Consider the following 17,255-nt stretch of genomic DNA (forward strand, 5'->3'; position numbering starts at 1 on the left):
CTTGTCTTTAACGTCTATACATAGAAATACATTCCATCCATTTTTAATTTGTGTTGCTCTTATGAGAAAATGCTTCATGCCCATTTCAGTCTCTACATTATTCAACCTTTTTCCAAATATTATTTATTTGTGGAAAGTTTTTCCAAATAATATTTATGATTATAGAATTGAAACTCTCAGTTCGCGATCCGCCGTCGGCTGTTTTTATCAGAATGATTTCGGAATATCTAATATTTATGCTGATACCTGATATTAACAAAGTTGTATATCTTCGCTACAATTTATGAATGACAGTTGCTGATAAATCCAACATACAGAGATATACGAGTATTCTATATTACCTACGGATGGATTGAATTAGATAATAGTGATTAAGGAAGAATAAAATACGTCACCCGAGTCGGGAATGAAAGTAAATTTTAAATGCAGGGAGGTACTATGTATAAATAAGAGAAAAGGGTAAGCCCTTTTTTCATCAATCTTCCTATGTTACCAAAACACGGAAAACGAATTCGCAGTTTCATTACCTCGACGAAACAAACAAAAAACATTAAACATGATACATTGGATTCGTGGCATCAATTATGGGATTGTGTATGTTAGTACTGCGGGCTATAATGCCTACAACATGACAGAGTAAATGTAATTAACGAGATTTTTCAGCGCAAAGGTTCAGATGACATTGCCTTTAATAAAACGGAATTAATTCAAGCAAAGAAAATAAAAATATATCGCCAAACAAGTTGCGTTAAAATGCGGCAAAGGCTTATTCAAAAATTAATCGTCAGCAACAAGCGAGGCGGCGAAAGGCGGCGGCGTCGTAGGCGGCTCTTTCCCAGCCTCCATTAGCCCGCTATAAAGCCCCATTACACGCCACTTCATTCATGCTAAGAGTACACCATTAAACGCTAATCCTCAACATTTGCTTGCTTCTAACCTTCGTTAAATAATTGCAACCACAACATTTTTCCAGAATAAGACACGGGAATGTCACCATTTTTTCTCCTTAATTAGATACTACGTTTTACGGTCCAATTAACAGACAATAGTGGCCGGCCGACCGTCTCGTAAAGCCCTTGAAACCCGATAAAGATATCGTTATGGCAATAAAAGGTGCTCCTGCCCCACCATTAATTACTAGGAAAATACCTTTGGTAAATTTATCGCCACAATCGATGTCTCTATAAATTGTTGATTCCTGGCATCTGTGACGCTCGTAATGACCGAATAATGGAGTGGGTTGTCGAGATTGTGGCCCACATTTGCCCGTAATATTCCCGCGTTGGACAATATTTCCATAGCGCTCCATAGTTTGTCACGTCGACCGCGAGATAAAATAATTTAAAAATAGCCCGGTGCGTTTCAGCGTGGAACATATTTACGTGAGGTTCGAAAAAGCTTTTTGTTGTATTATTTATAGTGAATGCTAGACTATCGTTGTCAACATAACTATGACCTGAACTGACTTTTACTACAAAAATATTAATTTAGGATTCAAAATTATAAATTGAAACTTACCTTTGATATAGGCAGGACTGCTTGAATATCATCCTTTTCGATGTCCAGGCGAGTGTTGACGCGATGCTCATGCGGGGGTTCCTCCGTGGTGGACGTGGACCCTGGGTTGGTGGAGACCCTGGCGGACCAGCTCAGGCGTGCTGTCCCTCGGCCAGATTCGCCTTCAGATCCCTCAGTGTCGCCTTCGCCCTCAGCTCCCACTTCGACTAGCCACGTCAGGATCTCTTCCCAGCCTGGACCTCCTGCACCACTGGTTTCTTCCACCGCTCTACACAATATGAAAATATTTATTAGGTATATGAAAAAACACGTCAGTAATTCTGTATAAAGAGATCCGTAAAATTGTCATCGAAAAGATATTTACGGAGAAAATACAGGATAAAATAAGAGTAGCACAGAAAAAGCCGATTCAGGACTGCTTTGTCAGCAAAAATCAGCGATCCGCTACGCCTCGTGTCTGACCCACCCCGTATTGTGCAAAAACAGATTGTATCCGGACAATATTGCTTGACACATAATATTTCAGCGTATGTGGCGCGGCGCAATTTTTAACATGGAAATTGAATTACCCTGCCTCTGTTTATTTGAAGGTTCTGCAAATATTCACTGCAATCATGATAGCATTGGTCAAGCTGGTATCTAGTATACTACCTCAGAAGGGTATAATTTTAAAAGTCGTGACATCGAGTTTCATTAAGCAGCACCAGCGCCAGTCGGATTTATGGCCTCGCAAATGCCAGCTCCAAGTAAATACACAGTCGTGAGCGAAATTGTGAACAAATTCCACAAAAGAAATGAAAACGCGGCTTTATTTCGTTACTAAAGAAATATGTTTTCATTTGCGTATAAAACTCGTTAACAAGTACGAGGGGGGATCAGTAAATAAATTCCAGATGAAATTTCTAAGTGGAGCAAATGACGCGCGTCTTCCCACAAATGGTGTCATTTGCACTTGGGTCTTATAAAAGCGGCACACCTTGCGGCTTTATTCGGTTAGCCTTTTGTAGTAGTGTTCCCTACCCTGAGATTTCGTTTTACTCGAAGTTGACCCACTGACTTTCAATGGTGTCGTGGAATGCGAATAGCTGGGAGGCGAAGGTAGAGAAAATAGAAACGAAATGGCTCCTTTAAATCCGCGTTGAAATGCGCCGTGGCCGTAAGCGAGTCTGCAGATGCGCTGCCCGCTATGAAAGCACAGCCGGACTAAGACGCTTGCAGTCCCATTCCTATCGTATCTCGCTCGTGCAATGCAAACGCAAGCCTGTGTATGTAATAGATGCTACAATATATCTCCGAATTTCTTGGGAACGTTTGCAATAAATCCTTGCCCTGGGGAGTGCAATCCTTTCGTGTTCTTTGAAATAAGGTTCGGTTTCGAATTTGCTTGGTTACTAAAATACGAAATATTTTATGGGAGCGCAGAAAATGTTCAATTAAGCTACTCCTAATATGGCGTGACGGGTAGGCTCTATAAAACCCTCCAGTAATAGACGTTCGCCGAAATAAACAGCTTTTCGAGAGAATGGAGGTGACACGGCATAATCGTATAAAATACTAAGCTACCATCTACCTGGCCCCAACTGGTGCCAAGATTTCTTTGCGGACGGATGAAATAATGGCTCACGACATGAACGTGTAGAGCCGCCGCTTTTCGCATAGTAAGTGGAAATGTCTAGATTGATGTACCTACTCTTGAGCCGGCTTCTTACCTAAATTCAACGTGAAAATATACCGATACTAAAAGAAACTGACAGGTTTTTTCGTTAATTTAAACTTATTATTGTTTCATTTCTTTCAACTTCCCAATGACGTCAAAAGAATTATCCCAAGGCACACAAAAATCTACACACTCCTAATTAATTCATGTTGTTTACCTAGTTTCCACTAATAACTGCAACATAGTAGACCTCGCCTCCTAATCATGTTACAGTCCTAACAGTAGGTAGAACAGTAGCTATTCAGTATCAAAGTTGCAAACTGCAATTACGACTGCAGAGTTTTCACCGTCATAACTCCAACTGGATACCATGATTAATTTACTACAATTTTATAAAGCACTACATAGGGTAAACCGTATAGCTATTGCCTGCCCACTTAAAGATTTCAAACACATTGAGATGAAAAATTAAAGAAAGTATTTTAATTGTCGACCATTTATGACTTTTTTCTTATACCTCAATAAACTGTTAAACAGAATATTAACAGTTTTTAGTTAAAACTTACGTAACTTAGAAAATATTGAAATAAATTTAAAATCCTCCAAAAAGTACAGTCATTGCCCATTACTTACACTAATTGCCCACATCAAAGCACAGTAATTGCCCAGTATCTTAAAACAAAATATGTAATCAATTTTAAAATGACAAAATAGACTTTAAATAAACAAAACAAAACATAAAAGTTAAATTCTAGTAAGTAGTACAGTCTTTAAAATTTCAAAATAAATTGCGTTTGGCCTTATTAACATATTATCAAATATTTCTTAGACATAGATGACGCAAAAATTTGAATTTTATATGTAAATTTTATATGTACGAGGGTGGTCTGAAAAGTTTCCGACCTCAACGTGAAGATTGCAGCACACATCAATTAAAGTCAGGGAATGTAATTGTGCATCTTTTGACAGCAACACTTCAAAGTTTCAGCCATTTTTGACGCGCGGTTTTTATTTGAAAGTCGTTTGAGTGAGTCGATGTGAGTATTTTTGTGAAAATGGAAAAAATCGAGTATCGAGCTGTCATAAAATATTTGTTTTTGAAAGGGAATACCCCTACGAAAATCAAAGATGAGTTAGATTCTGTGTACGGGGACTCTTCACCGTCATTTACCACAGTAAAATTTTGGGCAGCCGAATTTGAACGTGGCCGTAAGAGCTTGGGAGATGATGAACGTTCGGGACGTCCAAAAACTGTAACTACTGACGATAACATCGCTAAAGTTCACCAAATGGTGTTAGACGACCGCCGAATTAAAGTGAGAGAGATAGCAGAGGCAATGAAAATGTCCAAAGAACGTGTTTGTCACATATTAAATCAAGATTTAGGCATGAGAAAGCTGTCCGCGCGATGGGTGCCGCGTTTGCTAACGTCAGACCAACGACGTGTTCGAATGAACATTTCCAATGCTCTGTTGGCGCAGTTTAGGCGCAATAAATCCGAGTTTTGGCGCCGACTAATTACTGTAGATGAGACTATGTAGAAAAATAAAAATCAATTTTAAGAAAAAAAATCTTGTATCTATGTTAGGTCGGAAACTTTTCAGACCACCCTCGTATTTATTTTTTTATCTTCTTTGATATCAGTTCAAGTGGTTGCTCAAAATGTTCAATTAGCTCTTGGTTATTCTTCCCTAAAGTTGTATCTATTTCCTTACAATTAACATTTTCACTAGTAGATTAAACGAAGGATTTTCATTTTTTGTATTTGCGTTTCAATTTTTATCAATTTTTTCAAGCCAAACCATATTTTTCAGCAATTTATCTTGTAGATAAATTGTTCATTTATCTTGTACATAAATTTTTCATTTATCTTGTAGATAAATTGTTCATTTAACGTAAGTGCGCCTATTAACGACCCCCCAAAATTTGTATCCTATTACCGCCCTATTTTTCTTTCTTTCATAAAAGACATAATAACAGGTCCTAGAAAACACGTTAGCTAAAAAATATCTAGATATGTTTATTGACTATCAAAACGATTAAAGTTTGTGTTCGTAAATAACCAGTAAATGGAGTTATTTGACATTAAATGAGACGCGCCCGCAACGGACGCACTTTTCATACTGACGCGCTCCCAGCTACTTAAGGTGCACCTTGTTATTAATTAGCGATTTTAACACATTCAAAATGAGTTTACCAATATGTTTTTGCATGATAATATTAATTCGTACTTTAGTTTCCTTAATAAACCCTCAACATAGCCCTCTCGCTGTATTTTTGTAGCTTAAATACAATTTTAAATAAGGGCGGTAATAGAAACACTTTTCATAATTTGGTTCCTAATAACGACCCACGGCGTTGTTAGAAATTTGATAACGTTTTTTATTTTAGTATTTATATATTTAATTACGCATTTAACCTCGATTTTGTTGTCTTGATCGATTCATAAGAATATTTCACATAATTAAATCAATTAACGCCATACGTTTATTGTCATAGGTTTGGCATAAAACTGCAATGAACATTAAAGAATATCTCTAATAATGTATGACAGTAGATTTTATAAAAACCTGTTAAATTCTAATTAGTATCTATTTGATATAAAATAAAACCTAATAGAAATGATATTTCACTGATCACGTCTTCATTAAAGTAGATAATTATTTTAGCTGGTTACTGTTTTTTTTTACGGTCGCTAATAGAATTAAGTAATATTCATACTTAATTCTATTACCGTCTCATAACTATAACGCCACCTGCGAAGACTTATAAGCCTGTATTTTGTATATAACCAACATTTATGACATGACACCAAACCAATCATGCGTTATCACAACAACTATGTAACTTTTTAAGATCCTTTGAATAAAAAAAAATAATTTAAAATAATTATACAGACAGTGTCCAATATTGTCCAAAGTTTAAATTAAAATACACAATTACACACAATTAAAATCAAAAACATAAGTCAAAAACTAATTAAAAATTATAGTCAAATTAAAAATAAAAACAAAATATTAAATTAAAATTAAATTAAAACTCAAATAAAGTTTAAATAACGACCCCCACTAATCACTAGAACACAGGGTACCGAAAAATCAAGTATAATAGAAGAATTAATTATTTTACTATTTCTGCTTGATTATTTATTTATTTTCGAGAAGTGTGCCCTTTCTCTTTTAATGATACTGGAATTCAAAAGCAAAACAAATTTAACTTGAAAGAATCAAGTGGTTCCCGAGCCTCTGAGCGGGAATCGAACCCGTGTCTCTTGGAATATACCCAATTGAAGAGCAATATTCTTAGCGGTCGGTAATAGAAACAGAAAAAACGTTAATAGAAACACACCTCGTCTATAGGTCGGTAATAGAAACAACTGCTTTTTCAGATTAAATTGCTATTTATTAATTATTACGTGATTAAATACTCATTGTTACTACTTGAATTCAAAGATCACTTCATCATTGTTATAAATAAATTAAAGTTTCTTTTCTATCACCACGTCTTATATCTAATTTTCTAACGTTTATCCGAAGTGAGCTTAAACTGGCGGTAATAGGCGCATTTACGTTATCTTGTAGATAAATTGTTGGATACATCTTGTACAGCTTCGATCGCTTTTTGCAAATTTTCTATGCTATATTGAACTTTTGGAGTCTTTGGCATACTGAAAATGAAACATTAAAAGCCATTTTCAATATTTATGCCTGTAAATTGCAAAACAAGTCTAGTAATGAGCAACTTAAACACTGCTACTGCATGGTGGCAACACTCTAATAATAATTGCCCTGGGCAATAACTATACAATAACATATGGCAATAACTGAAATGATGGTGGGCAATAACTAAAAATATACAGATTTACGTGCAGTGATTACCCACCGTTAAAATGACCGTTAGAAATCAAATTTTATCAGTTATTTTCATTGATAATGGAGAAAACACTTATAATTTCATCATGACTATACACCATTAGTTGAATATTAAATAACTTGCAAAAAAAAAATTAACCTCTAAGCAAGTAATTCCTTAGTAAAATTGTTAAAGTCTTTACTTGTTTGAGTAACATTTTCACCCGTCTTGACAAAATCCGCCATGACTGTTTTTTTTTGTGTTTCCTATTGTAAATTTTAAATCTACTGTACATTGATCTCGGAGCCATCTACTTAGTAAATTCAAATCTAACTAGAGTGATTCAAAGTCAGCACCTGACAATATTATTCTTAAAGCGGGCAATCACTACCAGTGGGCAATCACTCTCTGGTTTACCCTACCTTACCTAAGTATTTTTCTTTTTCTAGCATTTGCATTTTTCTTTTTTTTTATTTGTGGAACAATTAATGCAATTTTATCAAAATTCTTCCACTTCTCTTAAAAGATGTAGACTGAATGTATGACTTTTCTGATCAATTCAAAATTATTACACTCTAGCTTGAGTTCAGTCAGAGTGACCAAAAAAAAAAACAAAACTGCAGTTAATAACTGAAGTCCACTTACGTGTCAGTTCCATCGTCATCCTGCAGCGGCTGTTCAAGTCGTGTTGCGGTGACGGTCGCAGCCCGCTGCTTCACCTCCGCGGTCACCGCCCACCGCGAGTTGGCTGCGGTCACGCTCACCAACCGCAGGCCGGACTTCACTTTCATTCTGGTGACAAAGATTGATCTAGCATTAATTTGTACTGCAAAAGTCATATTTCAAAAGTAACCTAAATGTCGCTGATATTTAATTAAAAACTTTTCTTAAGGTAAAATTATCACTTCACGGGATTTATTGAAAGAAAGAAAGATACATTTATTACAATGGACATCACACAAATACAGGCAATTACATAGATATGACAGTGGCACATAATAATGGAACAAGAAAAAAAAAGTAAAAAAACTTTTACTTTTTTTGCAACAATATCTATTTTCTTAAGGTACCTACTGGCAAAGAAGCAAGCAAAAAATACTTATATGACGTATTTGTAACTTGTTGTAGCCACTGCACTGAAACCACGACACCCATTCAAGTAAGAACAATGTTTTTTGTTAATTTGGATTGTCTGTGTTAATTAAGGTATTGTTACTCGTATTGTAAAATAAAATACTTGGATATTGCATAGATTTAAACCGAATAAATACTCGTCAGCCGCAGCGCTATACATCACACGGGTTATCAAAGTTTCGACACAATTTCAGGCTGGCCCGCTGTAAGACATTACAGCGTATTGTGTGCTATCTCCGGCAGAACCGAAGTAGTTATAAATTTCCATTTAGGCGCAAACGCCGTTCCCGAACGCCCCGACGGCTATAACTCTGTGAAGCAGTTTGGAAGCAGGTGGCGCGGGATACTGCCAGTCTCTATCGTTCTGAATCTTTGGGAAGATTTTCTAGAATACAGATTTTATGATAGGTTTTGAATTGTAGCCTGTGTTACCAATTATGAATTGTAGCCTGTATCACCAAAAAGATCTTATATAAAATTTTATTTACTTCATTGCACTATGTAAGTAAACTATGTCACACGTGTCCAAAACAAGGACAAAGCTTTATAAGGAGGAAGTTTGCTCCAACACTTTTAGTAAACAGAAACGTGTCAAGATAGTTACTTTATTTAGGACTTAATGAGTTTCTGGAAAACCAATCTAAACAAAGGCAGTTCATGTGACGAAGTCCACGAGCGTTAGGTTCTACCTAGGTATTAAAACAATAGGTTGTAAAGGACATCATCCACGTTTCATATATTTTTGGTCCAAAATCAAAAGTGCCGGCCAACAAAAAAATGTGCTGTATTCTGACAGAATACGTCTGCCTTAGCATTTGTTACTATGGCACCAAAGCCGTAGCTCCACTGTGCGTCGAGTATTTGAGATCTAAAAGTCATCGACTATTCATACATTTTTTGTTCAAAATCAAAAGTGTCGGCCAATAAAAAAAAAAGTGCTGTATTCTGACAGAATACGTCCGCCTTAGCATTTGTTACTATGGCACCAAAGCTGTAGCACCACTATGCGTCGAGTATTTGAGATCTAAAATTCATCGACGATTCATACATTTTTTGTTCAAAATCAAAAATGTCGGCCAATAAAAAAAAGTGCTGTATTCTGACAGAATACGTCTGCCTTAGCATTTGTTACTATGACAGCAAAGCTGTAGCACCACTGTGCGTCGTAGTATTTGAGATCAAAGTCAGTCGTTTCATATATTTTTAGAACTCAAATACTACGATGCACAGTGGTGCTACAGCTTTGGTGCCGTAGTAATAAATGCTAAGGCGGACGTATTCTATCAGAATACAGCACTTTTATTTTTTGGCCGGCACTTTTGATTTTTGGACCAAAATGGATGATGTCCTTTCTCGTACTACGCTCGAGTTTACGCGACGGCTACGCGACGCGCGTGTCGGGCGGTCGTACCTATATCAAAATTTGCAGTGTTCTTTGCGGTTTCGTTAATAGCAGTATTGTTGTAAATTACTCTGACGCTACATCACGCTATGTCCAACTCAACACTATGTTGCTAATAATGAAACGGTTTGAAGTTTCATAATATGTAGTAACTAAACTTCTATCCTAACACTCTATAATATATAAGACCAATCTTATCTCACTTAGGTATTTGTTACGAACACATTAGCAGCTATGTTGTTTGTTTGAACATAACGTTGCTTAAGTTTAATCTTATCAAAATCAATCCCCTTAACATAAAATATTTACCGCGAATAAGAAAATGTATAAGTCCTATAAGTTTGTCTGAAACAATAACAGAGCTTGTACAAATAAGCCGATAACGTTATATTATGCCATTTACATTAATGTATTCTCCGAACTTTTCTCGGCGGATTATCTTGAAAAGCTCAAAGGAGTCTAGAAATGGTTTACGAACTAACGTAAGTTTGTAAAGTAAGATTAAACAAATGTAGAAGTCTTGTTTGATCGACCTTTGCCAAAGAATGATTATTACAGAGCTTAATTTTCGGGGAGGGGCTTAACCTATAGAGGAAAAGTTTTAATTGGAGATTCGAGGCCAACACAGCGGGCACTTGAAGCGCATTGTGGAACACTAGCGCGTCTCGAGCGCCTGTTAAAAGTTGCAAAGCGTTCCAATAGCCCATTATTTTTATGAACGTCAATACCGCGCCTACTCCATGGGAGTGTAACGGGTTTATCGTAGAAATAAAACTAAAGCAATCCACAATACGTGTTAGCTTTACGTATCGTGTGGGCTTTGTGAACCTAACAGCCAATCCATTTAAGCTGAAAGACCTTTGTGAATGTATCATGTTTCAAATTCTTTGGTAACGTTAATTGCTTTTGGTTTACCTAGCGGGATGGACTGCGGTGCGTGTTGCGAGTTGCGATAGGTCGTTAAAAAAATCAATTAGGTAAGGATACACATTATGCTGTGTTATTGTTTAATTTTGCACCAAACACAAACCTAACTACCTGAAAACATACATTAAATTATGTAGATTTCGTAAGAAACAGTTGCACTAATCTGTTCAATGTCGTTTTAAACTACCTTGTAAAATGTTATCACAAACTTAATTCAAATCAAAACCAATGACGAGCAATCTCGGCTATCGGAACCCAGTGTGTGGTGTGTTAAATCGTCGCCGTGACATCAAGTGCCTGCCGGTGACAGCATTTCCACTGCTGTGGGCCGAGACGTCAGGCTGCCGGGTAGGCGGCTGCATAATCACTTACCAATTGACAGGTCTATCTGGTGCGTGCTTGTACTAGACGTGTAGCTTGTGGGTTTAACTAAATATTCAGAGAGCTTTTCATTAACTAACGCACTTTGGAACAGTGTTTTGATAATGCGCTTCTTAATACGATGGTGGTCCACAACATCCCACATCATACATTATTTTTGCAAAATCCTAACTATTCATTAAGTTTAACTTATATAGTATGTACCATTATAAAATTTGATATTTTTTAGCTAAATTAGCCAACTGTGTAACACATTAAAATTATACAACCTCGTTTAGGCAAACCTCCAGTGAATCAAATGGTTAATGTAATCCCAGTTCAATATGTAGGGCCAGTCTTATTCCTTACCTACGTCAAGCCTTAATCTGACTTATTTGACCCAATGCCTCTTTACACAAATCTTTCAACGGGTCGATTTATCCCTCCATATTTATGTTTTATCTTTTCAAGTCATATCTCACAAAATAAACTACCCCTTGTTGAAATCTTATTATGATTGAAATTCAATTTAGCATATCTATCGACCATTTATTGTTTTTTACAATCGCCATTTGTTGAGGAAATTACTAGGTACATACTATTGTTAGCAACGATGTTAGCAACGAAAGGATTAACGCTGATTTGGCTATCAAATTACACCTGAGGAACGCGGGGAGTCGTACGGGATAACAAAAAGATATTCCTTGTGGCATTCGAACGTTGGCCGCGAGCTAAACGCCATGACCCGAGAGCCTTCTAAAATATCAGTGTGTTGTGTACCTATGATTGATGGCTTGAATTGGCAAATTATGGTATTGGTGAATAAGTTGGTTTCAGACTATTTGTATTTAATATCCAATTTGTGAGTGAGTATGTGTACGAATTTAACATATCAGAAGTGAGTCCGACGCCCATTGGTATGTAAATTATTTTTATTATTATTGATGCAGTTGCATGAAACAACAAGTGAGTTTTCTGGAAGTAGCCGCTCAATCAATAGTTGACTGGCAGAAAATAACATTAAGTCCTTATTTTATGCGCTTTTATTTTGCGCGATAAAGTTCACAACAAATGAATGGAAAATACAGTGAGAAAAAAAAAACTGATATTATTTTGGATACTGTTACTTACGTTATTATTTGAGAAGATCTGCTTCGATAATTTAAAATTTTAATTTAATTTAAAAAAAAACGCGAAGTGAGTAATTTTTGGTATGAGGATGTCATTATGCAATTTTTGCAAAGAAAGATTTCTTTTATTTATCAAGTATTGAAGATATTTATAATTTAGATCTTCGCAAGAAACTAAGGTATGAATTTGGAATTGCTAAAAGTGATTTTATAGTGAATTCGTAAAAGTACCATTTTACTAAGAGAAAAGATAAGTTCTCAGCAGATAGTTTATGATTAATATAAAAATATATCATAATGGCACAGTTCATTAATTTTATTTTTACTCCATCATTGGTTATTAAGATCTTAACAAAATAAATGTGAATTATTTGAAAGTGACAAAGGATTATTAGAAGTTATGTGAGTCAATTATGGAATATATTACTGTGAAATAATAATTATGGTGATGTAAATTAAGTAAATTTAAATTACCCATATAGAGTTCGTAATTGTTTTGTATTAAAATAATGTAATATGACATGCTGTTTGGAACAAACACATCCTGACTCGGATTGCGCTAGCGAAGCGAACCTGTGTTTATATTAACACCATTAAGATAAAATTTCGTGGCGAGGCCTCGAAACAATAAACACCATTGTGTGTGGTTCTAAAGGTTCAAAGTAAGTACTTGTGATTTGTTACTATTATGATGAATTTGGTTCGACAATTTGTCGTGATTGTGCAAACATGATTTATGGAGATACATATATTTTAAGAGTTACTGGTAATAATAATTTATATTTTGTGTATTTTAGCCCATGGAAAGGTATGGTACCTGCTATATTTACAAATGGCAAATGTACTGAAATAATCATAACATTGACTGACTGAACACATGGACGATGAAAGTTGGTAATTTTAACAAATCGATAATGAGTAGGTAAGACTACCTAATTGTCGTAGAGATGTGAACACAAATGATAAGTGTTTTGATTTTGACGTCGAAAAATAAATAAGATTCGGTAATTAGTTCATTACTCCAGTGAATGGAGTTGTTTTGAAGATACGTAATTAACACTGTCAGAGTGGTTAAAGATTGGTCAAAGTTTACAAGTTGAAAAGCGACACCTACGTGATTGTCTCTAAATGTGTCTGCGTTACATTTATGTTACCACACGCAATGTATTTGAAATAAAATCGTATCTGAGGTAAATGAAGTGATAAGTAAGTAATTTGTTTTCAACCATCAATGTGGGATTTAACAGTTGGGCTTTCAGATTTGGTAGCCATTGTGCTAGAATGTTTGTGATATTATATGAGTAACGTATTGGTTATTACGTCACTATGAAAAATTGAACTTGAGTTAATAATGGTTTGATACCTAAGTGTAAAGATCACGAAAGTCCGGTGATGTTGTGATGATAACAATGATTTTACAGGTAATGTTTACAGATACTGATTGAAAGATTTGAATTAAATGATGATTTGTTAACCGGAACAAGGTAATTTAATACATAACTGATGTGTAATACATCCAGTGCAGCTTATACAGCCATGTGTAGTGAGCGATACCATGTAGTATCGATGAATATGATTTTAATCAAATTACTGGTTTTTACAACAGTTATTTAGAGCGGTTTTAAGTTTACGTTTGTTGATCTTGTTGAAGCGGATGTAGCGAAATTAGAGCTAGATAAATTGTGTACCATATGGGTAACAGTGTTTTAAAGCATACCTACAATTGATTTACCAAGAGACAGTTTATTGTGATTGGTGGTATAACCAATTAGCAGTGAAAATAGATACATCATTGAAATTACGTTATATTAGTTTGAGTGTAACTATCCCGTTGGGAAAAGTTATGGTGTGTTAATGTTGTAATTATTATTATTATTCGATGACTGAGTAAGAAAGGTAGGCCGAATAGCAAGCAGCGCTCACATAATTGTGAAATGGATGCTGAAGCTTAAACGGTGCTCACTCAGTAGGTAGATAGATACCTGAATTATTGAGTAAGGGAAATGCTATGAGAACAAATACAAGGGTGCCAGAGATTATTCTTATAAATAGACAAATTACCCATAATAATTGATGCAAATCGAACTATTTGATTCTAGTAACACAAATTGTGTCGAATACCCTATATTTTATAGTGAATGAATAGTGATAAATGAACTAACAAATAAGTAAGCTATAGACCTGAATCACTATGGAGAAGAGACTAATATACGAGTGATACTATGTGAAAAGAATGTATGTTTATTGATATGTGAAATGTGATAGTGATGTATGTAAAAAAATAAATATCCGTGACAAATGTCATACGACTTAAAAATAAAAGAAGCAACCTGCTTATTTGCGAGACAAGGAATCGAAACAGACTCGTCGTTCTGAAGTTCATATTACATGGTCACATTATCTGTAATTTATGTAGAGTTTAATGTTTACCTACCATTTTCGAGCAGTGTACTAGTGGACCTGCCTGATAATGAATTGATAACACAATACTAATGATTTATGAGACTCAATTTAGCTGTTGTTACGTATATGCGAGACCTACAACACTGAAGACGAAAGAACTAGAGGTGTGTAAATTGGAGAATACAACTATGTAAATTCAAAACAGGACTACGAGGAGGCATGTGCCTGACAGACAGATCTTAGAGCATTTTGTTAATTGAGAGCAGCTTCTACGAGTGTCATACGGTGAAAACAATGTACTCAATTGAGTAGATAATATAAAATCCTCGCATGGATAGATGTTATAATATTATACAGAAATAAATTTAACCACATTTCAAGGTACACTTAAAACATGGTATACGAAAGTCTAAAATAAGTAATGTACTTATTTGGTGATTAAGTTAAATCAGAATGATATTCCAGGGATGGAAATAAAAGTAAAAGGTTAATAAATGGAACGTTAAGAAAATAAAAAAAAAAGTTGCCTGTTGATAATGGATATAATACGAGTAGCAAAAGATACCTTAAGCAGGCTTTTGACGGAGGACAAAATTTTATTGAAAACCCGATCACTAGAATAAATGAAATATTAATAAAATAGAGCGATAATTGCAAACAGTAAAAGTTTACGTTTATCTTGGCGATTCTCGAAGTGGCTGTTCCAGTGTTAAATGAAGACATTATTTTAGTACATATATGTATCTATTTACATGGGACTAAACTTCTTTATAATGATTCAAGTTCATTGGTGGAAGAGTTAGTAAGTACTTACTGAATTCTGCAACGATCGACCCAGTTCACAAGAGTTATAACGCATACTTATTTGCTTCCCACTTTTAAAATCTGAAGATAATGATGTTACACCGGAAATGTTACATTACATTTCCGGTATTCCGGACTGTAACTGAATTTAACAGCATAAGATAATGAAAAGTTGAAGATGATAATGTAATAATTAATTGGCCACATATGAAAATTTGTCCATGGAAGTCGATACAAGTGTGGACACTGAGATGTTTACAAACATTTCAAATGACCGACTCCAGGCTCGAGTATAGTTATTGTTATAAAACATTATCGGAACATTATGTATACGAAATTCATACATAAATAATTAAGTTGCAAAGGATACAACAAGTCGTAGTTCATTTAAATGAGAAGAGTTTTAATGCTGGACTTTATGAAACTGAACAATAATGGTGAATGATGAAATGAAATGATGAAATGAAATGATGAAATGAAATGATGAAATGAAATGATGAAATGAAATGATGAAATGAAATGATGAAATGAAATGATGAAATGAAATGATGAAATGAAATGATGAAATGAAATGATGAAATGAAATGATGAAATGAAATGATGAAATGAAATGAAATGAAATGAAATGATGAAATGAAATGAAATGAAATGAAATGAGATGAAATGAAATGATGAAATGAAATGACGAAATGAAATGACGAAATGAAATGACGAAATGAAATGACGAAATGAAATGACGAAATGAAATGATGAAATGAAATGATGAAATGAAATGAAATAACGAACGTCAAAGCGAACGTGACAAAATTAGTTTCGATGAAGAGATATTTACATCTTGGCATGTACTTGGATGAAACGTAACGTGGAAAAAGCATATTTTTACCAAACGTCCAGCAATAGGACAACAATAACGCGAAAAGTCATAAGAAATGGTCAACCTGCAGTGGAAAATAAGGTCTTGTTATAGTATAAGTGTATAATGAAACCAATCTAGACAAACGTTTTTGTTGAAGTTTCAATGGAAACTGTCGAAGATGCTACCTGAATTATCTTTATGTGAATGCACTAATGTGGTAAAGCAGCAGTATACGATGGAGTATTGAGATATTGTAGAAGCACCGTGGTACGTCACGAGAGACTTTACCGAAAATTCGGTATCAAAACAGTGAAAGAAGAAATAAATAATAAAGCTAAACTTATCATAATGAAAACTGGAGCTACATAACAGTTTATTTGTGGACGATATATTTTCAAGTATTCGTTCATAGACTAAAGAAGAAAGTACCTCAGGACTTACTGAAAGAAGATTGATTTATGACACTGGCCTCGAAGACCGCCAGAATCATTATTATGAAAATGGTACTGAATATCGCTCAGACAGAATGATTGCAATAACAGAGAAAAAGAAAATGTAACGAAGACGGAAGAGTAAAATAGAATGTTTAATTTAAGGTCCTCGGGTGAAACTATTCACAAGGAAGGTGTTGACACTACACTGGTGTTGTCAAATGCGAATCGAATTTCAGCTGGACGATTGATTCAACTGTTGATTAAGGTGTTGCAGATGATAATTGATTCTCAAGTAATTAAACGACATAGATAGCATACATGTATGGGGACATACATCATAACGTTCGAATGGCCGAAGCGGAATGGGGACATTCCGGCATCAGGACGGCCGTCTGTTAGCAACGATGTTAGCAACGAAAGGATTAACGCTGATTTGGCTATCAAATTACACCTGAGGAACGCGGGGAGTCGTACGGGATAACAAAAAGATATTCCTTGTGGCATTCGAACGTTGGCCGCGAGCTAAACGCCATGACCCGAGAGCCTTCTAAAATATCAGTGTGTTGTGTACCTATGATTGATGGCTTGAATTGGCAAATTATGGTATTGGTGAATAAGTTGGTTTCAGACTATTTGTATTTAATATCCAATTTGTGAGTGAGTATGTGTACGAATTTAACACTATGTTCGTTTATTTAGTTGTACGTATATCAAAGCGTTTCATTTCAGAAAATGAAACACGCCGTCCTAAGCCCTTCTCTACCTACCAATTACGGCA

At 35.1% G+C, this 17,255-nt stretch overlaps 1 protein-coding gene across 1 annotated transcript in view; it reads right to left on the reverse strand.

Moving 5' to 3' along the window:
- LOC135071791 (transmembrane protein 132E) overlaps positions 1-17,255 on the reverse strand; it is a 115,987-nt gene that overhangs the window by 16,532 nt on the left and 82,200 nt on the right. Inside the window, 2 exon segments of the mRNA XM_063965621.1 lie at positions 1,519-1,786; positions 7,673-7,819. Coding sequence (XP_063821691.1) covers positions 1,519-1,786; positions 7,673-7,819 — 415 coding nt within the window.

Source organism: Ostrinia nubilalis, chromosome 5 (assembly GCF_963855985.1).
Source record: "Ostrinia nubilalis chromosome 5, ilOstNubi1.1, whole genome shotgun sequence".
NCBI lineage: Eukaryota > Metazoa > Arthropoda > Insecta > Lepidoptera > Crambidae > Ostrinia > Ostrinia nubilalis.